Source organism: Ursus maritimus, unplaced genomic scaffold (assembly GCF_017311325.1).
Source record: "Ursus maritimus isolate PB19 unplaced genomic scaffold, ASM1731132v1 scaffold_29, whole genome shotgun sequence".
NCBI classification, from domain to species: Eukaryota; Metazoa; Chordata; class Mammalia; order Carnivora; family Ursidae; genus Ursus; species Ursus maritimus.
Window position 1 is genome coordinate 2,943,259 of NW_024425452.1, and position 25,479 is coordinate 2,968,737.

At 56.1% G+C, this 25,479-nt stretch overlaps 1 protein-coding gene across 10 annotated transcripts; it reads left to right on the forward strand.

Annotated features, from left to right (window-relative positions):
- Window positions 1-956: 956 nt before the first annotated feature.
- TJAP1 (tight junction associated protein 1) lies at window positions 957-25,093 on the forward strand. Of its 10 annotated transcripts, XM_040643510.1 has the most exons (11): window positions 957-1,012; window positions 1,742-1,834; window positions 10,708-10,836; window positions 17,604-17,701; window positions 18,363-18,546; window positions 20,123-20,151; window positions 20,917-21,078; window positions 21,299-21,365; window positions 22,383-22,490; window positions 22,587-22,670; window positions 23,349-25,093. In XM_040643510.1, the coding sequence occupies exons 5-11, from the start codon at window positions 18,448-18,450 to the stop codon at window positions 24,441-24,443; spliced, it is 1,644 nt and encodes a 547-aa protein (XP_040499444.1). In that variant the 5' UTR covers window positions 957-1,012; window positions 1,742-1,834; window positions 10,708-10,836; window positions 17,604-17,701; window positions 18,363-18,447; the 3' UTR covers window positions 24,444-25,093. The 10 variants fall into 10 exon arrangements, with proteins under 10 accessions (XP_040499444.1, XP_040499445.1, XP_040499448.1 ...); XM_040643511.1 differs by lacking the exon at window positions 10,708-10,836; XM_040643514.1 differs by lacking the exon at window positions 10,708-10,836 and having other exon boundaries at window positions 18,418-18,546.
- The last annotated feature ends 386 nt before the right edge of the window (window positions 25,094-25,479 follow it).

Consider the following 25,479-nt stretch of genomic DNA (forward strand, 5'->3'; position numbering starts at 1 on the left):
GAAACATTAAAGCAGGGTAAGGGTGAGTGACTGGGGATGCTGTTTTAGACAGAGTGGCCAGGGAAGGCTTCTCACACGTAGTGACATTTGAGCAGAGACTCTAATGGGAGTGAATATCTGGAGGAAGAACATTCCAGGCACAGGGAACAGCAAACCTAAAAGCCCTGAGTAGGCTTAGTGCATTGGAGGATGCCATGCTATTTATTCATTAAGCATTTACTGTGTGCCAGGCACCTGCTAGGGAATATGAACACGCAATCAGACGCACTTTTTGCCCTGAAGGAGAGGCAGTTTAGTGCGGGATGCACTATTTAAATGAGTAATTATAGCAGAGGATAGCTACAATGAAGTTATGTGCAAGTGGCTGGAGATGCCCAGCAAAAGCAGCACCAAGTCTGGTCTTGGGCTCTGGGGAAGGCTTTCTGGAGGAGGTGACAATTTGAGCTGTGGGCTGAAGGAGGCACAGGAATTTATTATAAAAGGGGAGGAGAGGACTTGGATATTTTGAGGGCTGATGGCCTGAAAATTCAGGACAATTGGGAACCTGAAATCTCTGGGAGAGATGGAAAATTAGTCTGGTGAAGGTGGAAGAGGGTGGGTCACACGGACCTCCCGGTGGCAAACTGAGAAGTTGCTTTTATCCTTTGGATGACGGGGAACCAGTATTAGCTCTATTCCACTATATTTTCGTGTTTCCTTCCTTCCTTCCTCCCTCCCTTCCTTCCTTTTGTTTTTTTTAGTACCAGAATCTTCCCTCGCTCTTCCAGCTCTTGCCCTACGCCTGACACCTCCTTTCTTCTCCAGCGGCCAGGTCTCCAAACCCCACTCTTAGGAGATCCCCACCTTTCCTCAATCACCCGGTGCCCTAATTCCCCGACCCGAAGCCACGCCCCCTAGCCACGCCCCCGATGACGCGCGGCGCCCGGTGCGTGGGGATTCCCGCGACCGTGGCCACTACCCGGCCTGCCCCGCGGCAAGATGGCGGCGTGAAGGCACCGGGCAGCGGCAGAAAGTTTGTTGTGGGATTGGAGTAGTCGGCCGGGAGGCTAGAGTTTGGGGGGATCGTGGGGGCACTGTCGCAGAGTAGGGGAGGAGGAGGGACTAGCTCCGGGGTTAAGAAGAGGAAATGGGATGTTGGAAGGTTGGAAGCGGAGGAAAAAAAAGAGGGAGATGGGGCGGAGGGGAGGGGGCCTAGGATCCAGCGGCGGCGCGGGGGGGTGGGGTGGGGGGAGGGGTCCAGGGCGGGTGAAGCACAAGTAGGTGTGCAGGCCCTGGAGAAGCAGTCACGAATTGGAGGGGAATTTTTTTTTTTTTAAAGATTTTATTTATTTATTTGACAGAGATAGAGACAGCCAGCGAGAGAGGGAACACAAGCAGGGGGAGTGGGAGAGGAAGAAGCAGGCTCATAGCAGAGGAGCCTGATGTGGGGCTCGATCCCTTAACGCCGGGATCACGCCCTGAGCCGAAGGCAGATGCTTAACCGCTGTGCCACCCAGGCGTCCCTGGAGGGGAATTTCTAAATCGAGAGTAAAAAAGCCTGGAGCTTGTGGCCGAGGCCCGACTGTACCGGGCGGGTAGGAGAGAGGTCTTTCCCGTGGAGGAGGATAGTGGGCAAGGGGGGAAGAGAGACCTGGAGGATGCCAGGCAGGTTTGGTATGGAGGGAACTAAAGCGTTAGATGACCTTTCTCCAGACTTAGATCAGCCTTTCCAGAGTTCCTATAGCATCTGCCCCAATTTCAGCTGAAGACTCAGGGGCCCCAGGGACTGGAAGAAATCACAGTACCTGCTTGGAAAGAAGAGGTAGCGACTTGCCCGAGCTCAACCCCAGAGCGGGTAAGGTGGCCTCCAATGACAGGCTGGCATGCTCCCTGCGAGCAGGATGCATGGGCTCAGAGTGATAACTGAGAAACATTTATTCTGAAAAGGACTCTCTTCTATAGAGGTTGGGCTTTACCTGTGGTCTGTAAGTTAGTGTTCTATTTATATTGCACACTGATTTTTGAGAATTGGGTGCAGCACTGAGCCTTGTGTGCCTTCCCCGGAGCAAGTGAACACGGTCAAGGGCCTGGAGATGAGGCTGAAAGCGCTTTAACACATCCCTGTCAACAAGCAGTTTCCTACATGCTCACTGTATCTTTTTCAGTCTCCCCATCACATCTTTAGTTTGGCATCCTACCTGAAGTAGAGATTGGTGAGTGACAGATGGGGGGCGGAGTCATGAGAAAAAGTCTGATCATGTTCTGTCACCAACTCCTGAATTCACTCTTGCAGCAGGTCTCCTTCTTTTGAGCTTTCTTGTGGTAAGAGGGGCTCATTAGTGTTTCTTTGGGGTTGTAGATTTGGTAGGTAAGTGGGGTCAGTGGAGGAGGAAAAGCAGGTTGAGGTTAGGGAGAAGAAACCCAGATCAGTTTACGGTAAGGGGTTGAGTTGACTCGTGTAAAGCTCTGGGAATATTTATGGTATCACTCTGTGCCTGAGACCCTTGATGTTTGAGAACTGCTTTACAGTCTGGATCAGTGTGGTGATGGAAGGAAAGGATTGTATACCTTTTCTAATAGCTTTCTTCTCTTCCTGAGTATTCTCCCCATCAAACCACATTAAAAAAAAAAAAATCAGTTTCACTAGCCAAACTAAGTATGGCTTAAGAGATAGTGGATTTGGGGTTAGAGAAAAGGGAAGGCGTCTGGAGCCACAAAGTGCAGTGAATATGGTCCTCACTTCCTTCGATGCCCTGTGGTTATGCCCAAGCCAGAGTTGGGGGCAGGCTTTTTAGAGAAGCTCGTTTCATGACTGGCGTCTGCTCCATGATTGGATTGGGGGTCTAGTTTGATCTAGGACTCCTCACTAACCATCTCCTGCTCCCTGCCTGCGCCCCCCCCACCCCAAAAAGGCTTGCTATAGACAGACCAACCCAAATCACTGTTACTAGGCCAGCTTCAATACCTTCAGGTATCAGAAAAACTGATGTTATTTAGCTGTGACTCTAGAAGGCTGGGAGGTTTCTCTTTCTGAGGACAATTTGTGGATGTCCCTTAGAGTTGTGATCAGCAAGGACAGTGTGGGGAGCACACATAGAGGCTAAAAGCAGACTCTGGAGCCAGAATTCTTAGTTCAAATTCTGGCTTTGCCATTTGTTGCTCTGTGACTGTTAGAAATTGTATAGCTCTTTTTGCCTCAGCTTTCTCATCAACCAAATGGAGATGGCAAGAGTGCCCGTCTCATAGGTTGTGGTAAGGATTAAAGATGTTAATACATTAAGGTATTTAGAACAGTGACTGACATTCCATACGTATTTGTTGTTGTTATGCTGGTCAGATCTCAGCACTGACTTCTTCGTGATTGAACCTGGTGTCTCTCTGTGGAGGCGCTGTACTGGTTTGAGCTGCTGTCTTGATGTTGGAGAGATGGGACACAGCTTATGAATAGAATAGAGTTTGCATGTAGTGAGAACATCTTCATTAAGCTATTTAAAGTGATGTTAAAATGCCCTTGACTTCCTGTTTGAGGTTGTGAGGTTTTAGAATTATCTTTGCAGTTGAGCTGTAACAATGGTAGTGCTTATTGAGCACATTCTGTGTCTGGCACTGTTGTAAGTGCTTTAAACGTATTAACTAATTTAATTTTTGTAACAACCTACACAGCAAATACTTCCATTGTCCCCATTTTACAGATGAGTAAATAGAGGTGCAGAGTGGTTCATTTGTTCAAGGTCACCCAGCTAGTAAAGAGCAGAGCTGAGATTTGAACCCAGACTATCTGGCTTCAACAATTGAGCTTCCTTTTTTTTTTTTTTTTAAATTTGGTGTGAAATTAACTCTTTATTAACTGTGCCTAGTGGCAATTTGTATCTCGTTTGTCACGATGGTTAGATAGTGGTAAACTTTTTTGTGTTATTTGAATGTTTTAGGAGCTGAGCTCTTCATCACAGCTCTCTCCTCAAATATAAAAACTGGTGCAGGGTGCTGTGGGAGGGAGCCCACTGCCATGTTAGCCAAATCTGAACTCTCTCTTCAGGATCCAGCTTGGTGACTGCCCCTTGGAAAACCTTGGACCCGGGTTGGGTGAGCAGGCTGACATGAGGACCCACTCTTAGCATACCTTAAAGGGGGGGTGACATAGACATAAAAGGCTCGTTTCTGATTTTGATTACTGACAGGAGCAGCTGACGTGTTCAATTCATAGACAATCTGGATGTCATCTTGTTTTAAAAAGTAGCAGGTAGCAAACTACACAAAAACCCCACAATAGGCGGCCTTTTAACCAGCGCCGGCCCCCCAGCTTGAGGGGAAACTGGAAAACGGATGTGCTTCTGCTGAAGTTTCTATGGTCGAGGAAGGTCCGGGCTCAGCGCTCGCTCAGTCCCTTTCTCTTCAGCCAAGCAGGAGGCCCACGTGCAGCCTGGGGCAGAGGTGTGCCTGTGTTTTGATTGACTGGCTTTCCTTTGCCCTGCACTTAAGAATCACTCTTCCCCTCCTTCTGAGTCACGTCCTGTCTATTTAACACGCCCTCGGGGCCCATCTTTTTCTTCAGTAAATGACTCTACTTGCCATCAGAGTAGGCACGCGCCTGATGTCTGAGCCGATTTCAGGGGAATAGAGGGGCTCAGGACTTAGGGCTCTTTCTGGGAATTCTGAGCCAGAATGACCCTTCTCTAGTTGTTGTGGCACATGAGATTTTGAAAGTTATCTGTCAGTGTCTGTTCCGCTCCACCATTAACTGAGGAGCCGTATATGTCAGGATAATGTACTTTATCTGGATTTGTGCTGCAGTCAGCGTGCTGAAACGTGTAATCTCCGTAAAGCACACCTTCGTGTGTTGGTAGAAGTCCTCAGACTTTCTGAATTCAGGTCTCGTTTTAGCAAATGATTGAACTGTAGGGTGAAGGCTGATAGATTTGGAGCCGGTTCTCTGCCTTTACAGTTCTGGTTTTGTCGTTTTCAAAGTCCATTTCTTCTCTTAACACCCCTTATTCGAGTGTAATCTTTGCATCTAACCCCTTCACCTTTTCCTCACTGCCGTATTCTGAGTGCCAAGGACCTCTGGGTAAACCCGGCCTTCGTTTCTCACCGGATTCAGCCTCTTCTTCTTCTTCTTCTTCTTTTTTTTTTTTTTTTAATATTTTATTTATTTATTTATTTATCTGAAAAAGAGAGAGAGCACAAGCAGGGGAAGGGTCAGAGGGAAAGGGAGAAGCAGACTCCCCTCCTGAGCAGGGAGCCCAAGGTGGGGCTTGATACCAGGACCAAAGGATCATGACCTGAGCCGAAGGCAGCTGCCCAGCCAACTGAGCCACCCAGGCGCCCCACGGATTAGCAGCTCTGTGAACTTATTCTCTCGAGCTTCTGGGCCTTTGCACTTGTCAGCCCTGCTGTTTGGAATGTGCCGCCCCTGCCACCCTTTACCTACCTCTTTGTCCTTTATTTATTGATTTATTTTATTTTATTTTATTTTATTTTATTTTATTTTATTTTATTTTAAAGTAATCTCTACACCCAACATGGGGCTCGAACTACAACCCCAAGATCAAGAGTCGCACACTCTACTGACTGAGCCAGCCAGGAGCACTCCCCCCAACCTCTTTGTCCTTTAGGTCTCAGTTTAAATGTCCCTTTCTTTGGGACCCCCGCTCCTTTCACACCTTTCCTCTGGGCCTCTGTGTTAACACTTAGGCTGCGTTGTAATCGTCTGTTTGCTTGTCTGACTCTCCCAAGACTGCAAGTGCCCTGACAACAGGGACTAAGTCTTACTCATTATTGTTGTCTACCCTTTAGGATAATGCAGGGCACTGAAGAGGCACTTTATAATGCCGTGGGGCATACAGAGTGCATGACAGGTGGCAGTCTCTCCCCACTCCAGTCTGTCTTCCAAGCTGCTGTGAGAATTGTCTTCCACTGAAAAACAGTGTCTCTTCCCATAAAAATGCTGTGGTTTCTCCCTTGTTCAGGACACAGTCCACTCCCGCTCAGCATGCAGAAAGGTTGTTTACCCTCGGGCCCGAACTCAACCCTCTGGCCTGAGTGGCTGTCACTCCACTTCCTCTGCCCTGTGCTTCCTTGCTCCTGAATTTCCCCCTGCTCCTGAACCTGTTACGGCCATCCGTTTACATTATTCTTCTTTGCTTGTGCACCTCACTCTCTCCATGATGCTCACCTGTCTCTGAAACTCTGCTTGTCCCCTAGGACCCAGCCGGTCTGTCACCCCCCATGAGAAGTCTTCCCTGCTTTCCTTTCCCCCCTCAGCCCGCATAGCACATTGTGTGAGAAGCCTCAGTTCTGGCATTTACCAGGTTGTATGATGATTTCTCTGTTATTTGTTGGTCTCTTTCGCTGAGCTGACCCTCTGTAGAGGAGAGACCCTCCCTGCTCATGGGATGAGGGTGAGGGGGTGGGGAGTTGGGAGTAGGGTGAGCGGTGTGATAGAGTCTGATTTTGGAGCGAGGCTGACCTGGTTGAAATCTTGATTCTGTGACTTACCAGCTGTGTGACTTTGGACAAATTGCTTAACTGGTAGGACTCTTGGTCTTGTCGCCTGTACAATGAGGGTAACATCATCTTTTTTGCAGGAGTATAGAGCATTAGAGATAATGAGTTCACGGCGTGTAGCATGGTGCCTGTCATGCGAAGGATACTCCGTTATTATTTGCTTAGTAAATGAATGCCATTCTGGAAAACACAATAGGTAAGAAAAGGCTTTGTTTTATTCAAGCTAGAATAAGCCTTTGATTTCTGCAAGGTAGCTAGGAGCCTTTTGAGGTGGGAGTAAAATTGGGAGAGTCTCTTTATAATGAAGCGATATAAAAGCTGAGGCTAGGGACATCATCAGTGAGTAGCCTGTGCAGAGTAGTTGGTGTTTTCCCCATCTTTTGTGTCATAATGACTCCTTTGATGGATCCCCTTTACGTGACGTTGGCGGTGACCTTGGTGGAGGTGGGGGTGGGTAAGTGGTAGATCTGTAATGTGGTTCAGGCCGTGGATGACTGGATGAGGTGCTTGAAGATTCATGTTCCGTGGTGTTTCTGGATTGAAGAATGTTGGATGAAGCTGATAGAACATATCTAGGCATTTAGGAAGCCAGACTTCTTGACCCAAGTTTTCTTAGGGCTTTGATGATCTTGTGTCGCAGAACAGGGCTTAACTCAGATGCTCCCGAGAAATAGGGCTGGTAGCTGGGAGTTCACTGTCCCTTCTTTGCCTTGTTTTTAGTGTAGTTGGTGGCGGGTACTTAGGGCACTGGTTCCCAACAAACACTCAAGGAATGTATTTCCAGTCTAGACCTCTTAATTGTATAATGCCAGGTGTGCTCCAGTTTGAGTTTACAGTCCAGATGAGGAAGATGTGTTTGAGTTTTTCAGAGGGCAGCCTTTTCTGGTCCTTGAACCCCTGCCCCAGCCAGGCATCTCTCCTCTGGGCTCTCAAAGCATGTACCAAACTGTAATGCAGGTGGCTGTTAACCTGTCTCTCCCCCACTCAGGGCGAGATCTTTTATCTCTGGAAGCTTCTTAGAGGCCCTCCGTGATAGGTGCTGAGCAATTCTGGTTACTGTGTGACCCAAATCAGCCCTCCTTCTTGAAAGGCCTTCCTTCTTGAAACGAAAGCAGATAGGATCTATCCTTTGAACTCTTAGGAAGCAAGGTCCTGCGTAAACAAAAGGTGATCGGATTAGCAGTAGCATTACCGATCATTGTCTAGAGTTGAGGTGATGCGGTTCAGTGATCTTCCAGGTGCTTGGCTTCAGCTGTTTGCCTTTCCAGCCTTCTTATGTTCTAGTAACACATCCCTAAGCCAGCAGAAGAGGTCAGAAGCAGAGGTGAAGCACACGCCGGTATATTTTCTTGCTAATCACCATCTTCTCACAAGTCTGGCTGCTGGCATCCTCTTTGTTACTCATTAAGTCCCTTTGAGTGCCCCACAGCCCTATCGCTCATTGTCTGGGGGTGCTCCCCGCCCACAGCCAGGACCTACTATAACCTTGTTAATGCCTACATGAATCAAAAGGACGAGGCCGGTAGCTGAAGGTGACGTGACGGAGTTTTCCCTGGCCTCTACCCTGGTCCCTCAGTGTGGGAGTGCTCGTTGCAATGTGGCGTATCTTTGCTGACGGCGTCTTGGCAGGGCTGGTAAGCCGCTTCGTATGTTCAGCCGATGTGAGAGGAGATGGGGTGAGCCGGCGGGGATGGGTTGTGCCGTGTATGTTCAGGCTTCAAAGGGCTGAGTCTCCTGGACTGGCCACGAGTGTGAGAGTGGGACTTCTTTGTTACTATCTCGTAAGCGCCAGCTGTCTGCAGGGTGACCTTTAGAAGCTGTAGAGGACGTGGCCCCCCTCATTTGTGAAGAGCTCTGCACTTTCCCAGTGAAGTGTGGGGGGAAGTCCCTGAGGACAGGGGCCAGGAAGTCAGTGCGCTTCACTCAGCTAACAGCAGGCTAGAACGCTGGGTTTACCATTTGGGGTACTGAACAGGCCTCTGCACCTTCTTGGCTAAGCCCGTGGGGACTTCCACCTCAGAAGCCTTGAGGGTCTTTACATCAGGGCAGAATCGCCAGGGCTTTCCTGAGGCTCCCTAGAGGAGGCTGCTTTCCATGGTTTGCGCTGGGGTTGGAAACAGAGGGTTCTAGCCCAGTTCTGTCTGTGGTCTTGGGCAAGACCCTTGTCTTCTCTGTCCCTTCAGAATGGGAGAACTCCACCTGTTCTGTGGGCCTCATTAGGCTGCAAGGATCAAAGGACATACAATGGAAGGGAAAGCGCTTCCAGAATGGTGAAGCACAGTGCAGATGGAGGGGTTTTGTCCGTTTGTCCAGGAATTCTGTTTTCGTCATAAGCATAATATGTGTCCTTACGTAAAATACCAGCCATACAGAAACATGCAAAAGGAAAAGTAAAAAGACCCTCCCTTTCTTCCCCCACTGCTCCTGTCTAAGCCCCTTTCCCAGAGACAGGGAACTATCCTGTATCCTTCTGATCATTTTTGTGTGCTTCGAGACATTCCTCCTCACGCATCTCTTGTAAAACAAACACACCTCGGTAGGAGTACATGCTGTTCTTTGGCTTGTTCTGCTCACCTGACAAGTCACCTGGGCTCGAGGAGCCCCTCCTGGAGCCTCCTTCCCAGCTCGTGGGCCTCTGGGGCTGGCTGCGTGGGAGGGCTCGGGAAGCGTTACTACAGGTCACCACAGCAGCACGCAGGCTATCTCTGAGGAGTGGTTTTTATGCTGTGATGAAGTCGTCTGGCAGGAGTGCCCTGAGTGGGAATCGGATGGTTCTAAACATGGCGTGGGCAGCACGGCCTCCGCCTCACGTGCGTTTCTCCCCTCCACGCTTCTGTGCTGTGTGGCCAGGCAGAGAGTAAACTTACCTGATTCCTCCACCTCTGTCTCAACGCAGAGACAGTCCCTGGTTTCTGAAACCTTGAATTACCTAGGTGACTTGCTGCTCTGTTTTGAAAGCAAACCAGACCCAGCTGGTGTTTTTCGGTTTTACTTGTGGGCGAGGATTCTGAAGGGAGCCTGTCAGTGGCCATGCATTCTTACCAGTAGGGAAGAGCTCAGAGCCTCTAGGAAGACTTGCTCTCTCTTCTGGTGGTCAGGCCTTGGCCTTTTGGGCTCTGGGGCTGTTGTCAGAGTACTGCGGGGGCTCCAGGACTAGGCAGTTGGGGATGACCAACCTAGGCTTGGGAGAAGGGCCAGGCCCCATGTGGCGCCAGGGTGGTCGCTGCTCTCCCTCTACCCTGAGTCACCTCATCATCCACAGGGCTCTCCAGACAGAAGGGGAAGCCTGTTTCTTCCTTGCCAGCATGCTGCCCTCGTCCGTGAGCACAGGCAGTATTTGCTGCCACCTTTGCTGTAGCTCTCCTCTCCTGCCGCTCCGGGGGTCACATCTTGCGGGGTTTCTGGGACTCCACTACTGCGGCTCCATGTGCCTTGAGATCTCTAAGCCAGAGGGGCTCACTTCCCTTAGGGTGGCTCTGGAGGCTTCGGGAGAGATGTTTTCTGCTGTTCCCGAGCTTGCCGTGATGGGAACACTGGCTCCCCTGGGCACTGCTCCCTCTGAGCGGGTGGAATGGTCGCCGCCGGGAGTGTGAGGAGCCTTTATCCTTGCTCTCTGGGTTCCTCTGGGGCCAGCTCCCTGGGAAGCACCATCCCCCTGGCCTGTCAGAAACTGAAGGGTGGCAGCGTGCCACCCCTCCCCGCGGCTGGCCCGGCTCTGGGCCAGGTCACACACTGCCCCATTGTGTGGTGCCTTCGACGCACTCCTTGTTGCGGCCTCCGATCCCTGCGCGCCAGGCCCCTCCCGGCCCTTTGCCTTGGAGCCCGTGGGAGGTGGCGGGGTGGGCTCTGCTGGCACAGGCCCAGGCTGGGTGGCAGCGGCAGCCGTGGCCAACTTCGTTCTGACAGCCCCACTGTCGGAGCTGTGGTGCAGCCTGGCAGCGGTGTCCGTGGAGAAGGCCAGACAGGGGAGCTGCCCCCAGGCCGCAGTGCCCCCTTCCACCGCGGCTCTCCTCTCTTTGTGTTGACCAGCCAGAGCCCTGTCACCTCGGGTCAGCCAGCTGGTTGGCAGGGGGCATGCTGCCTTCCCTCCTGGCGTGAGTTTTGGATGGGAGAAGGCCCCTGCGGGGCTAGTGGTAAGTCTGCAGGAGCTTCCCCGTCAGAAGAGCGCAGTGTGTACCCTCAGGCATCTTGCAGCTTGGCATTCCTTCTGCTCTCTCTTTGCAGCTCCGGAGTTGGGCTGCTCTCCACCAAGCTGTCTGTTTATATGGAGTGCCTGGAGGGCGTCTGCCATGAGTCTGTCGCTAACCGTGCTAACCAGGAGAGCTGGCTGGTTGGGGAGAAGACACTAACCCCGTGAGTCTGACCTGGGCCAGCTAACCTGCCCCGGGTACCACCAGCAGCAGTGCCTCTGTCACCCCGCACCCTCCCCCGGTCAGCCTGGCTGCCTCCTCCCCTTAGCTTACCTCATGCCTCCTCTGCTCTCTTGTCCTTACTGCTGTCCCTCCGTTTTCCCAGTTTCCTTGCTGTGGTTGGGCGGGGGGGGGGGGGGGGGGGCGCCTGCCTGTCTGCCAGTCTGCTGCTGGCCTCTGCTGACCCCAAGCTCCCCTCCGTCAGGACCATGCTGCCTAGTTCTCCCTTCACTGGGTTAGAATTTCTGTTCAATCTGCTTTAAGCATTATGGAGTTTGCTCTGTTTCACACCTCAGAGCCAGAGGGAGCCAGAGTGGGAGAGGAGTTTTCTTCTCCACTGGATAATTGCCTCCCTTTGTCAAGTGGGGAAGACTGAATGGTGTCCCCATTATTCTCACCCCAGGATAATCACTGAGGATCAACTGCAAGGTTGGGGGTGGGGGTCTGAGGAAAACCGTGGCCTGGCTGTGGGAAAGTCGCCGGGCAGAGGGTGAAGCTGAAAGCTAGAGTCCAGAACCAGGCGCTCAGCTGAGCTGTAGCTCGTGGCTCCCGTTGCTCCGGTAGGTGGAGCGGGTGGAGTTTGGCCCCCCACCGCCTTCCATGGTGTGGAGCTGCAGGTGGACTTTAACCGAGAAGAGCTGGAAGGACACCTCCGCCAGAGCAGGCGGGACCTGGCTTTGGACTCCACAGTTGGCCTGGAAGAGGCCTTGGCCTCAGACTGGGAGACTGGTGAAGAGCCTGCCGTAGAGAAGCTCCCGCCAGACCCCCTTCTCCGTACAGGGTTGGAAAGGAGAAGGGGGCTCGGGATAGCAGGAAGGCGGATTGCTCGGGCCTCCCCGGTGTTCGCCACAGGTAACTCCTTAGACAGCCTCTCTGGCTCCAGCCTCTGGAGTCAGTGCAGTACGGATTAGGCTGGATGGGGGAACTTGGGACCCGAAGGCCCTCTGGGTGGGCTCTGTTTCCCTTGGGCCAGGAGGGAGAAGCAGGGAGCTTCCTGCTAGTATGGGGTGGGAATGCATAAATGTGAAAGGGTGTAGGGGCTGCCTGGATGAGGGACCCTGAGTCAGGAGTAGCAAGCTGGAGGGGTGCCTGTTGGCTGGGCTCTGACCAGGAAAACAAAAGGGGCCTGCAGCAGAGGCCGGCTCAGGGCCACGCCTTACCTTGCCTTTCCTTGGGCGAGGGCATGGGGACTACTGTCAAGTGCTGGTTGATCCTGGGGACTTTTTGGCCTTCCCTTTATTTACGGGTGGTTGCTTGGACCATCATCAGTAGTTGTGTGCAGCCCCTTCGTTCCTGTCAGGTGTTTGTTTGAGAGGCCAGCTGGGTAGACTTGAGGTATTTGTTCAGGTGGGAGCCAGGTGAGCTCTCGAAGGTCCCCAGCCCTAGTTGGGAGTCCTCAAGCTTACTCTGGGGCAGAATAATTCCCACCCACTTTTTAAAACCCTGTCAGTCGATGCCGCTTAGAGCAGGCAGGGGGCCAGGTCAGGGCCACAGGCAGCTTGTCCCAAGAGGGTGAGGTTGTGCTTGCCCAGAGGGGTGGCAGGCATGACTGCTGGAGGGGCAGCAGGGCCGGTCTGGGCACAGACTGGCATCTCCCAGCCTAGTCATCGGCCCAGAGCAGAGCCTGCCCAGGCCCCACCCCACGCTCTGCTGGCTGCTTGCCTGCCACGCGCCCAGGATTGCTGAGGGCTTTGCTCGTGTACCTCAGGAACAGCTGCATGCCGGAACCGGGGCTGGTAGCAAGCAGGAGGGGCACCCGGGGGGCGGCGTGGGGGAGGGCTGAACCCAGCCAGCTTTGGTGGGAGGGGCTCGCCGTGCCAGGGGACTGACACTCAGGGTGGAGAGGGCCTGTATTAATGGTGGTGTGGTGGTGGGGGCGCTCCTTGCGGGCAATCTCCAGGGCCTCTGCGGGGTCACCTGTAGGGTGTAGGGCTGTAGGGCTGGCGCTTGCAGGCTGGTGGTTCGCCTTTCTTGGGCCTCCGTTGGATGCAGACCCTGAATTTCAGAGGCTCGAGAGGCAGCCAGACGTGTATGGCAGGAGTGTGCCCTGCCCCCAAAGGCACAGCGTCCTCCAGGCCTGTGGAGTTCAGAGACTCTATCCAGGGCTTACTGTGGACGATTCCCACAGAGGAGGCACTAGGCCCTGTGCGTCAGACATTCATGTTTTAGCCATCGATGAGTGGCTTTAATAGGGTCTGTGTTTATTTTTGTTACTTATTTGTGTCCTGCTGGGTTTCACAGGGGAATTAAGGCAGCATAAAACATAGCTGGAGTGTTCTGGAAAAGGGCCGGATTCCTTTTATTCTCAAAGCAGTAGTGATTGCTAATCGAGTGATTCTGTTTGACTTTGTTCAGGCAAATTATGAAGAAGAGCTTTAATGATTTTTGTGGTGATGTGTGGCCCCTCCCTGATGGTCCCTCACTTGCTTGAGTCAGTGACAGCTGTGAGTAGAAAGGCATATCAGGATCGGAAATGGTCTGAGCCCAGATAAACTGTTGGGGCCATAATTTCTCAGAGTGCAGGGGATGCGGGGAGCAGGGGAGGCAGTCGGGCTCTCTGGGGCAAGGCAGGGGAACTGGGGAGGGTGGAGTGAGGGAGTAGTGCAGGACTTGGGCACCTGGAGACCTCCGTGTGCAGGCCGGAGTGGGAAAAGCCACAGAGGCACACCCATTTTGGTTTCCCTGCCATCGCCTTCCTCAGGGGTAAAGCTGGATGCTCGGATCTCCCATCCTCTCCTGCACCTTTGACTTTGCCCTGGGCAGACCCACAGGAAAGGTGGCAGAAGGAAGTGAGAGGGCGTCCTGGGCCCTTGGGCTTGAGCCTTCTTGATGTCTCCTACTGTGGGTGTTTGCAGAGTGGGAGTGAGGATATGGTTTGGAGAAAATCCGATTCTGAAGGTTTCTCTTTACCCTGCTCCATCTCTAGCAGCGGTGACCCCTGACCCTGGTGGCAGCCCTGGGTCACATCCAGGCACTTATCCACAAAAGGGAGCAGGTGTGAGTCCCATCTCCTGGGTAAAGAGGGATGCTTGGCAGATTTTTTGTCCTTTGATTAAAGGCTACTTCCCAGCCAACGTCCGGCTCACACTTTTGCTTATATCTGCCTCTGACTATACTCTGCCCAGCTGTTCAGTGGGTTCACAGTGCAGGTTTGCTGTGCGTGCTGAGTCCCATTTCTAATGAAAGTAGACTTTGTTCTCTGGAGGCAGCTAATCGTGCCCCATGGGCTGTAATCAGGGAGAAGGTATTTAATACAGGGCAGGCGGCAACAGGCGGCCTGCGCTGACTGGCAGATTGCAACATGGCAATTAGGAAGCTCTCGCCCCCCTCTCCGCCCCAGCAGGGCCGGCTGAGGCTCTCCTCTGAACGGAGTTTGAGTGAGTGAAGAATGAATGCTATGCCAGGGAGGAACGGGGAGGCGGGGCTCGGGGGGTGGGGGCCTTGAGGAGAGCCGCTTTCCCTTCTCCGGGCTGCTCTGGGTGTCTCCCCGGCACTGCCCGCGGGGCCCCAGACCAGATTGGGTCAGCCAGAGGTTTCTCCCGGCGCACAGCTGTTCCGTAGTGCAGACCCAGCACGTGATCTGGTAGCCCCACATCCTGAGTCCTCTGCCCCCAGTTCCTTGAAGCTCAGGTAGTTTGGGGTGAGGGGTGGGAGTGGGATTCTTCTTGGTCAATTTCTAGACCTTCCAAAAGACCATTTTCTTGGAGGTGTCCTGGAGCCAGCTCAGCAGCCAGAGGCCGAGAGACCCCAAAGGCCGCTTGCTTGCTTATCGTGTCCCGTATCCCATTCTGAGTTATCCAGCTGCTTTCCCTGGGGACTTCCTCTTCTTGACAGGGGATCGGGAGGCCTCCTTGGGCTGCAACATTCCAAGGCCACGTGGGAATCTTCGGGTGAAGGAGACGTGGCCAGTGGAGGCCGCACCTGGTGCCTGGGTCTTGCTGGTGGGACTGCTCTGCTGTCTTGCAGCTCACCTTTTGTCTTCTCCTGGCTACGGGCCTGGTGTGCAGCTGCTTCTCACTTTGTTTTCCAGTGCCCTTGGCGTGGCTCTCCCTCCAGGGTCTGTCCTGCCCTGCTGTGCTTCCATTCAAGGACAGTGGCCTGTCAGGCCCCTTGCATTCCTGTTCAGTGCTGGCATTGTCTCCCTCCCTCCCCCCGACGTGGGCTGGATTTGGGGCACTTAGCGCGTCTCAGGACCCCAACACGTACTGGTATTTATGGACATGAGGCAGGGAGTGAGAGTGAGACAGACCGTCCCTCATGGGTTTGTGCTGGGGACACTGCAGGCTCCCTCAAAGACTGTCTCCCTAGCGGGCCTTGCCTTCTGCTTCCCCAGTTGGGAGAATCTCCCCTCTTTGTGGTTCCGGCCAAGAGAGATAACTGCCTGCCATTGCTGGCACCGTTCATCCTGGAGCTTCTGTGTTCGCAGTACTCCCCCATCTCCCTGCTAGCCACTTCCACACTGTCCCTCGCAAGCCAGGTTATCTGGCCAGGAAAGCCCTGGGAGTATGTGGTGTGATACCAGGGAGTAGAGATTTGACGTCAAGATGAGGCAGGATTTATGATCAGTAGAGCTAGGGCTGCGGGGCATGGAGTGAAGGTCATTCTCCTTCAGGGAGGATCCCCAGGTACCTGAGCATGTCAGTGGCTCCCTGCCTGCCTGCCACCCATTCAGGTGTCCTGGTGCCTAGAGGCCAGAGTGGGTGTTAGCAAGAATTGGGCTAAGGAAGAAAAGAGGCTGAGAATTGAGGGGGTCTGCAGTGTGGCCTGCAGGGAGAAGGAGACTACTCAGCTGATGGGGGAGCAGATGGGGAGGGAAGCAGGCCCAAACCTGGAGCCCCCCCCCCGGATTTTGCCAAGGTTCTTGGCTCCCTGTATCTCCTACTCCGCGTCTCTGGCTGTCCCCTTTTCTAACTCACGTACCCCACACTTATACCCTCTGAGTATCAGCACCCAGCTCTCCAGGCTAGCTTAGAACTTTCTGGGCCTCTCCCCCAGGCCATAGGAGCTCCCACCCTGGGGCCCTCAGGAGGGGTAGCCCTGGGGAACCTGCGGGGGTGACTTGTTTGCTCCCCCACACCCCAGGAATGTGCTGTCCTTTTGGGCCCGCCCGGATTCCTGTGCAGGGAGTCAGCTCGACACAGCACGCTGCTTGTGCCCTGTGGGGACATGTCCGCCTCACCATCAAAGGGGTGGAGGTTGGCAGCTCGTGCCTGCTGCCATGCCCCAGCTCCCCCCCAGAACCCCAAGCCAGAGACCAGGCTGCCCAGACAGAGGAGGGAGGCCACTCCTGCTTCCCCACCCTCCCTACCCCCTCACCGTTCTTCCTGCTCCAGGCTCTGTTGGAATGTGACAGGAGTCGTGGCCAGGGCATGTCCCGACAGCAGGAACACATGCTTTAGCCCGCAAGGCTTCCCTCGGCCCCCGGCTCTATTTAGGAGGATGGCGGCTGGAAGGTTGTTTCTGCCCAGAAGGCCAGCTAAGGTTACTGCCTCCACGGGCCCCTGTGGTGGCTGCTGCCCCCGTGCTGCGGCCCAGCTAATTACAGGTGGGGACCAAGCTCAGCACGCCCAGGAACCTGCCGGGGACCTCCCAGCTCACTCAGTCCGGCCACCTCTGTGTGGAAGAGAGACCAGCGAGGGACCGAGCTGGGGCCATCCGGTGCGTCGGAAGCAGCATAGCCTAGAGCCCAGTGTCTCAGCTCCCCGGACTCGGGCTTTCTGCACCAGAGTTTCTCAGCCTGGGCGCCGTCAACGTCGTGTGCTGATAATTCTTCATCGTGTGGCGCGGTCCTGTGCATGGCAGGGTGTTTGGCAGCTTCCCTGGCCTCTCCCCGCTAGGTGCCACGAGCTCTCCGCACCATTGTGACAGCCATTCAGATGTGGCCAGGGATCTGGGAGGGGGCAACCGAGGGAGATGGGCGATACCAAAATCACCCTCGCTGAGATTGCTCAGTGACTGCTCTAACTGCTGCTTTTTCCGGTTTTTCTCTCCTGGGCCTACGATTGCAAAGTCTGTTTACAACCGTTACACACAGAAGTAGTCTTTGGGCTCCTGGAAACACTGCTAGGAACTTCCGCCAGCATCTTCTTGGTCTCTGTTAGGCTTTTTCCTGGTGTCCTCTTCTGCAAGCCCTGTTCCCCAAATCTCTTAGTTTCCAGGCTCTGAGAGGCCTGGGAGATGAACAGGACAGATGTGGGGTAGGATAGAGACAGGACAGGACCAGACCTATTCCAGAATCAGGCCTGTGGTAAGCTGAGACCATGAGCACATGCAAGACACACACGTGGAATGCGTGGGTGGCTCAGTTGGTTAAGTGTCTGCCTTTGGCCTGGGTCATGATCCCAGGGTCCTGGGATTGAGCCCCGCATCCTGCTCCCTGCTCCCAGGCAGGAAGCCTGCTTCTCCCTCTTTGCCTGTTGCTCCCCCTGCTTGTGCTCCCTCTCTCTCTCTCTCTCAAATAAATAAATAAAATCTTAAAAGAGACGTGCATGTGTGTCGTCTGGGCCTGTGACTGTTTTCATGAAGAAAGGAGCCCCGTGTTTTTGGTCCTCTCCCACCTCTGCTGCTTTCCCCAGATCCCCTGGGCTGTGGCTTTTCTGCCTGGCTCTCCCTAGGGGGCTTCCCAGTCCTGGACTGGGTAGGCTGGCCGAGGGCACCAGCAGACCCGCAGCTGACACCTGGTTTCCACTTTCTTCCCTTCTCTGGTTTCAGGAGCTGTTGGCTAGCGGAAGTGGAGGGGCCGTGGGATGCGGAGAGCCGAGGGCTAACTCCGGGACGGCGGAACAGACAGAGCTGCCGACAGTCAGACGGTATGTCCCTGCGAGGCCTGCACCCCCCCTTGGCCCCCTTCCAGAGAGGCTGGCAGGCCAGGGGGCAGGCAGATGGCCCCTCGTGGTGGGGGCTGGTGAAAAGAGAATGGTGGAGGCCAGAGAGGCTTTGGCCTTCAGGACTCTCAAGCTTGGAGACAACCCCCCCCCGCCCCCGCCGAGGAGCCTGGGTTGGGGGAGCATCTTCAAGCCCTTACTTTCTGGATACTGGGTTTTTGTGTTGGGGTTTTTCTGAGCTCACACTTAACGTTTCCTAAGTGCCAGGTAACTGTGGTTAGTGGCTTATGTAATCTTCACAACACATTTATGAAATTGGTGCCCTCCTCATCCCCAGTGTAGAGTTGAGGAAACCGATTAAGAGGGAACGGTTTTCCCTCTGAGGCATTTTTATAAGCCCACAGAGGTGAGCAGTGGGCCACTCTTAGATACCTTGTCCCACTCCCAGGCCATAGTCCACTCCTCCTGGTGCCTAGGCCCTGGGCCCCGCCTTTCCCGCCTGTCTGGTCGCATTGGGCCCTTGTCCCCTCCAGCACTCCCCTGACCCCTGGGCGCTGATACACCCGAGTCCAGGTTCCTAATGACCCCAGCAATGCGTGCCCGGTGGTTCCTACATATGTCCCTTTTACTGTCCTTTTTCCTTCAGTCCAGAGGCCTCTTGCCCACATCTCTGAGCCTGCTCCTTCCTGGCTTCCCCACAGCAGCTGGAGGAGCCCGCCTCACCACCCAGAATGACCAGTGCGGCCCCCGCGAAGAAACCGTACCGTAAGGCGCCACCCGAGCACCGGGAGTTGCGGCTAGAGGTTCCAGGATCCCGGCTGGAGCAGGAGGTCAGAGACGCGTACTCCTACCCTGGCTGGCAGCCGTGGGCCCCTGAGGCTGGGTGTCTGACTGACTTCTCCCACCCGAGGGGACTTCTGGGCCCCAGAGTGGGGGTGTGGGCGTGGCATTGCAGATCCACGCCTGGGGGCTCCTAGCTGCAGCGCCGCTGGCGGGCCGTGTAGGCTTACGGGACGGCTGTGAGCCCATGTCCCCGTATCAGGGAACCCCCGAGTCTTCGTGGCTCAACAGAAGTGCTTCCAGGCAGTATTGTTCTTCCTGCAAGAGGCCACCCACCACGCTGAGGGGTCCTCACGCGCCGGAGGCTGGGGCTCTGTGGAGGAGGTGGTGCTCCGGCTTCTTCCCACCAGACCGGCTGTTCTTTGCCGTCCCCAGAAGTCTGGCCCTTCCTCCAGCTTCGCCTTGCCTGGCTAACATTCGCTAAGTACATGCTTCCCGCCAGGAGCTGTGTTAGGGTTTAAGGAGGCCTTCTTCGGGCCACTGTGAAACATTCTCCAAGCGGGCTGTCCTCCCTCATTCGGTTTCCTCTCAGGAGGAAACGAGCGTTGCGGTCACCTGGCTGCTTGTCCCCACCCTGTTGCCGCACACGGAGCACCTATGCAGAACTTGAGAGATCCCCGTCCCCGCCGAGCGTCAGGCGTACCGTGGCCCGCTCTGGTCCGATTCAGGGGGGGAATGCTGCGACTTGTCCGTTTTCAGGGAATGTTCAGTAAGGGCCAGGTGGTGTGCTGGGTGCCATCCTGTGGGTGTGCCCTTGGTTTTGTAGATGAGGATGCAGTGGCTCAGCAAGGCCAGGGTGTAGTAGCAGGGGATCAAATCCAGGTGTTATCGGCTCCAAAGCCCACGGTGCGGGTCACCCACCTCATTTTCCAGCCTGGATCAGCATCCTGAAGCAGTCGGCTCTATTTGGCAGGCCTCTTGACGTTTCCCTGCTCTGTGGCTGGCTGAGCTCTTGGGCCGTGACCAGTGTGGGGGCTTGGGGAGAAAGGGGCAGGGGGTTCCAAGCAGGACAAGGATAAGACACCTCACTCCTCTCAGTCAGGACTAGCCCAGAGGCTCTCCTTCATCCATGTACTTGTTCCTTCGGAGCCTCTGGAAGGGCCTGATTCTGCCCCATCTTCCCTCAAGGGGCCAGGAGGGCTTTGTCAGAGCTCAGAACCCTACTGTAGCTTGATGGACTTCTTCATTTCTCTGGAACATCTCTACCATGCTTGCACGGCCCACTAGGAGCCCAGGGGACAGCTGGGAGGCTCTCTTTATCCCTGGGAGATGTAGCATGGGTACCAGGACTCATTTGCAACTTGCTTCAGAATTACGAGAGGGGTTGGAAGTAGTGTGGGTAGGGTGAATGTTGGAAGGGGTTCTCGAGCCTTCTGGTTGGCATGGGAGAGAGTGGGCTAGGCTTGTCCAGGCAGTACTGGACTGCCTCCATCTCTACAGGGTTCACTTCTGTGAGATTGTTTGGGCTTCAGACATGGCCCTTTCCAGGGCTCTTTGGAGGGTGGGCAAGCAGGGTGGGCCAGTGGTTTAGGGCTGAGCCTCAAGCTTCCATTCTTTTGTGCCCAGGAACCCCTGACTGATGCAGAGAGGATGAAGTGAGTATCTGCTGCCCGAGAGCCTGCCCTGCCTTGCCTCAGCACTTCCCTCTTAGCTCCAGGCAAGGCTGTTGGTATAGTCGGGCTTTTCATTGGATTAGGTAGAAGTAAAGGTTGGGTGGGGTGTTTAGGGACTCTGGAAGGAGGCTTGATGTAGATATTCCTTCTGGAAAGAGTTTTGTTCCTTGGGCTCCACGAGAATCTAGAACCAAGGAGGTGGGTGCTCGGAGGGGCCTGCTCTTGCCAAGGAGCCCTTGCCCAGCTCCTGGTCCTCCTGTGCCAGCTGCCTCCCTGCAGCCCTTTCTGTCAGCCACGTAAGGCCTTTGGAGAGGGGGGCAGTGCTGGGCTGGATTTCCAAGAGATTAATAATGGAGCAGCCTGATTGTGCAGTGGGGAAACTGGAGCTGGAGGCCTTGGTGGCCGGCTGGCTCAGGCTGTAACCAGAGACAGACTGGGAATTCTTACCCCCCACACCAGTTCTGTCTTCTCATTCTTCGCGGGTGGGGGTGGATTCTACCGTCCCCTCTGCGCCCCGCCCCCCCCCCACTACCCCCAAGCCAGGCTGTGTTCTCAGGGCTAGCAGGCCTATGGAATATGCTGCCCCAGACTCAGACTCCTTCTCAGGAAGCCCCTTGCCCCCCGCCCTTGCCTGTGCTCATGTCATCCCTGCTTGCTCCTATAAGCTTCTTGAGCCCAGCCTGGGGCTCCAGGGCTGGCCTGTCTTAACACTGATGCCCCTCTGCCCTTGACCCCTCACCATGCCAGGCTCTTGCAGCAGGAGAATGAGGAGCTCCGCCGGCGCCTGGCCTCGGCCACCAGGCGCACCGAGGCCCTAGAGCGCGAGCTGGAGATCGGGCAGGACTGCTTGGAGCTGGAGCTGGGCCAGAGCCGTGAAGAGCTGGACAAGTTTAAGGACAAGTTCCGCAGGTGTGGAAACGAGGGGCCAGGCGGCCGTGCACGCATAGCCCCCCCCCGTAGGAGGTTAGCGGGAAGAAGCCACAAGATCAGCTGATTCTGGGGGGGGGAAACCGAAGCTCTGGGAGGAGAATGACTTGCCGCATATCCCCTGTTGGGGAGGAGCTGAGGAGGGGCTGGAGAGCAGATCTTGACCCCTTGACCCCAGGGTCTGCCCTGTGTTTCTCTGCAGGCTTCAGAACAGCTACACAGCTTCTCAGAGGACCAATCAGGAGCTGGAGGACAAGCTGCACACGCTGGTAATCTGTCCGGGGGTGGGGGCGGCATGGGGGCACTTTGGCTGGCACTGTGCTCACAGCATAGTAGGGGGCTGGGACTTGCCCGGGAAGTGCCACTGTGCCCTGGGGCTTGGGGAGGGGGCGGGACAGTGGCGGGCAAGGGACCGCAGTGTGCTGTGCGAGTCAGGACTGTCTTAGTGCTCACACTGTTTCTCTTCTCTCCCGTCTTCCCCTCACGCTGCCGCCGTCGCTGCCGCCCTCTCCTGTCAGGCCTCTCTTAGCCACAGCTGGATCTTTGCAGTTGCGTCTGAGTTTGTGTGTTTTCTCCCTTGCCCGGGCCTCCTCCTCAGTTGAGATCTGGGGTTGCGGGGGCTCCGGCCCTTTCCCTCTGCTTTCCTCCTGCTTAAGTGAGGCCCGCTCAGTACAGGGCCTCCCTCCTGGGGGACAGCTGCGGAGCCAGCTCTTGGCTGGGGCAGAGGTGCTGGTTGATGTCACCACTGAGCACTCGCAGCTTCTCGGCCGCGGTGGCAACAAGCCCGAGCCGTTTAGGGGGAGGGCGGCCGGAGCTCCAGCGCCTGAACCGAAGATCAGAGGGCTGCTGCCGAGCCGCTGCTCCGTTCTGGCTCAACTAGATAATCTCACAGGCGCCCCCAGCTGCCACCCAGCCCCACCCCTCCTCCCTCTCCCTGGCCCGAGCCTGGAAAACGCTGCACACGTAGGCTTCGGCCGCGGGTTTGTACGTTTCCTCCTCCTCCGGTCCAGCTGCCTGAGCGGCCGGGTAGAGCCCCTTGGCAGGCAGTTCTCGTGCAGCCCCTGCCCGGGCCCCCGGTGGCAGCAGATCGCGTACGGAAAGCCCCCACCCCACAGCCAGCCCGGAGAACAGGAGAGGTGGCTGGTCTCCTTCTGTCTGTCCATCGTCTGTCTATTCCGTCCGCCTTGGCTGCCCCAGCACCTGTGGCTACCTGTGTCTCTGGGCCGGGAGGGGCGGAGGGGAGGAAGGCCGGCCCGGGCGGGGGTCACACGAGTTTTGTGCCTCAGATCAAGAAGGCTGAGACGGATAGGAAGACGCTGGACTGGGAGATCGTGGAGCTGACCAATAAGCTGTTGGATGCCAAGAACACCATCAACAAGCTGGAGGAGCTCAACGTACGTGCGCCGCGGGGCCCTCCGAGGGCTGGGCCCTGGGGAGTGCGCAGGCGCGCCGGCTGGCGGCCTACCAGTGACCCCCGCCTGTGTCTGCAGGAGCGGTACCGGCTGGACTGCAACCTGGCTGTGCAGCTGCTCAAGTGCAACAAGTCCCACTTCCGCAACCACAAGTTCGCCGACGTGAGCGAACGCCCGCCCCGCGCTGGGCGCTAGCCCCGCCCCCTAGGGCTCCTCTCCCGCCGGTCTGATCCCTTTCTGCCTCTGTCCTGCCTCCCCCTCGCCTGCATGTCCCCACGCGAGTCTGTCAGCTATGTCGCTGGGCGGTGTTCCATGTGCTGTGGGGCCGTCGTTAGGGCAAGAGCTGGCCTGGCAGGTATTTCTGGGACAGAGACGGGGAGAGAGGCTCCCCATTTCGGGATCCCATGCGGGAAGGTGGGGGTGGCTGTCGGCCGGAAGAATATTGCCGGGATTAGGCCCAACTGACTGCCTTACCCCAGCGGGCAAACTCGACACCAGAGCCTGAGGCCCGAGGCTGATGGGGTCCGTAGTAGGAGTGGGGGCGCTGCCGAGGCCGCTCGCCAGTACAGATCCTCCGACTTCTGTCTGGTTTGGGCAGAAGCCACAGCCGAGATGGGGGGAGAGGGACGTTTGAGAGTGCGTGGGCCTTAGCGCTCTGGGATCAGATGCTGGGTGTGGTCTTCAGAATCTTCCAGTGTTTCGCTCCTGCTGAACCTCAGTTTGTCTGAAACAAGGCTGTCCCCCGGCCTGATGTGAGACTAGCACGCGGTAGCCATGATTCCTGCTCTGAGTTTGGGAGCGTTCATGTCTCTCTTCCCTTCTCCCACTGTTTTGCTGCAGCTGCCCTGTGAGCTACAGGATATGGTCCGGAAACATCTGCACAGTGGTCAAGAAGCTGCCAGCCCAGGCCCCGCCCCTAGCCTGGCACCAGGGGCTGTGGTACCCACGTCGGTCATCGCCCGAGTGTTAGAGAAGCCAGAGTCTCTACTGCTCAATTCGGCGCAGTCGGGCAATGCCGGGCACCCCTTGGCTGAGGATGTCTTTGTGCACGTGGACATGAGTGGGGGTGGCCTGGGGGACCCAGCCAGTCCCCCGGCCCCTGGCAGCCCCAGCCCGCAACCCAATGGAGAGTGCCGCTCTCTGGGCACTGCTGGGGCCTCCCCAGAGGAGGAGCTGCCCGTGCCAGCCTTTGAGAAGCTGAGCCCCTACCCCACCCCACCTCCGCCACACCCGCTGTATCCCGGCCGCAAGGTGATAGAGTTCTCTGAGGATAAGGTGCGAATCCCCCGCAACAGCCCCCTGCCCAACTGCACTTACGCTACCCGCCAGGCCATTTCCTTGAGCCTGGTGGAGGAGGGCGCTGAGCGGGCCCGCCCCAGCCCAGTGCCCAGCAGCTCTGCCTCGGCCCAGGCCTCACCCCACCATGAGCCCAGCCCTCTCCCCCTGACACTCAGTGCCCCCGCCAGCTCTGCCAGCTCTGAGGAGGACCTGCTGGCCAGCTGGCAGCGGGCATTTGTGGACCGCACCCCACCCCCAGCCGCTGTGGCCCAGCGCACAGCCTTTGGACGCGATGCACTCCCTGACCTGCAGCGCCATTTTGCTCTTAGCCCTGCTGACAGAGATGAGGTTCTGGCACTTTCTTCCCCACCCGGTGAGAGTGGGCTTTTGCTGCCCATGGAAGCTGACTCTGGCCCTCCCGGGGAGGAGGAGGAAGAGCTGAACCTGCCTCTCAGCCCCGAGGAAGAACGCCAGAGTCTGCTGCCCAGCGATCGTGACACAGAGGAAGGGCCTGTCACTTCCCACACTGAGGGCAGGGCCTGGGCACTCCCTGGCTCCAGCCGCCCCCAGCGCAGCCCCAAGAGGATGGGGGTGCACCACCTGCACCGCAAGGACAGCCTGACCCAGGCCCAGGAGCAGGGCAACCTACTCAACTAGGGCCCCCACTTGCCTTGCTGCCACTGCTTCGCTGGGACCCCGGAGGGCCCTGCCCTGGAGCCCTCCCTCAGGCCTGCGCAGCTCTGCGCCTTGTGCGGGGCAGGGGCAGGGGGCGGGCCACACCGGGCCTTTTAGCTGCGTTGACTACGACTGGCACCAGCTTGCCTCGTAGCTCTTCCCTCTTCTTGTATGTACTCCCCAAAGGTAACATGCAGCTGGGGCTCAAGACCCTTCTTTCGGTCAGCCCCAAATTGGGCTGTTCTGGGGCGCTGAGGAGTCTGTTACAGCAGTGTTGTCCTCCTGCTTCGTACCCACACATTGTTTTCTTGTGTTTTCTGGGGGGGGGGGGGATGCCGTTGGGATTATTAACCTCTAATTTCTATTTTCTGCCTGCTTTCCTCTCCCCTCAAGTCCTCTGCACGAGCTGTTGCCTTCAAGGGGCCCTTGGGGGATGAGGGAGAGGACTCACTCAGGGCTCGCCTCCGCTGTGTCCAGCCTCCCTCTGGAAGGGAGGCGAGGGAGGGATTCAGGGGCCTCAAGCTGGGCTCTAGGTGAGGCCTGGCCCCCTTCCGACCTTGGCTCTAGACTGTTACTCCCAGCTTTGGGAAGTTTTCACATCCATGACTATTTTAAAATTAAAACTATTTTACTGATATGGCCTAATTTGTCTATTAACGATTTTCCTTGTACCATTCTCCCCATTCTTGAGCATTCCCAGTCCTGGCCAAGTTCTGGGCTTCGCTAGTGAGTCCCCCCTGCTCTGCTCTGCCTAGGGTGTCTGTGGCCACAGAGCATCAGGCAGTGGGAGGTGTACCTCGAGTAACCTCGGCAGGGCCCCAAGTCTCTCCTTGAGGCAGGGTCTAGTCCAGCCCAGCTCTGGAAGTGAGCTCTTTCCCTTAGTTGTACTCCTTCTGGGGGCCTGTGTAAGGTGTCACCCCAGAATCCCAGGTCCTGCGAGTCTGAGACCCGAGCCAGACCTGTCGGAGGCCTGGAGCTTGGGCTGCGGGGCGGCACTGCCCCCTAGCGTCTGATAGTT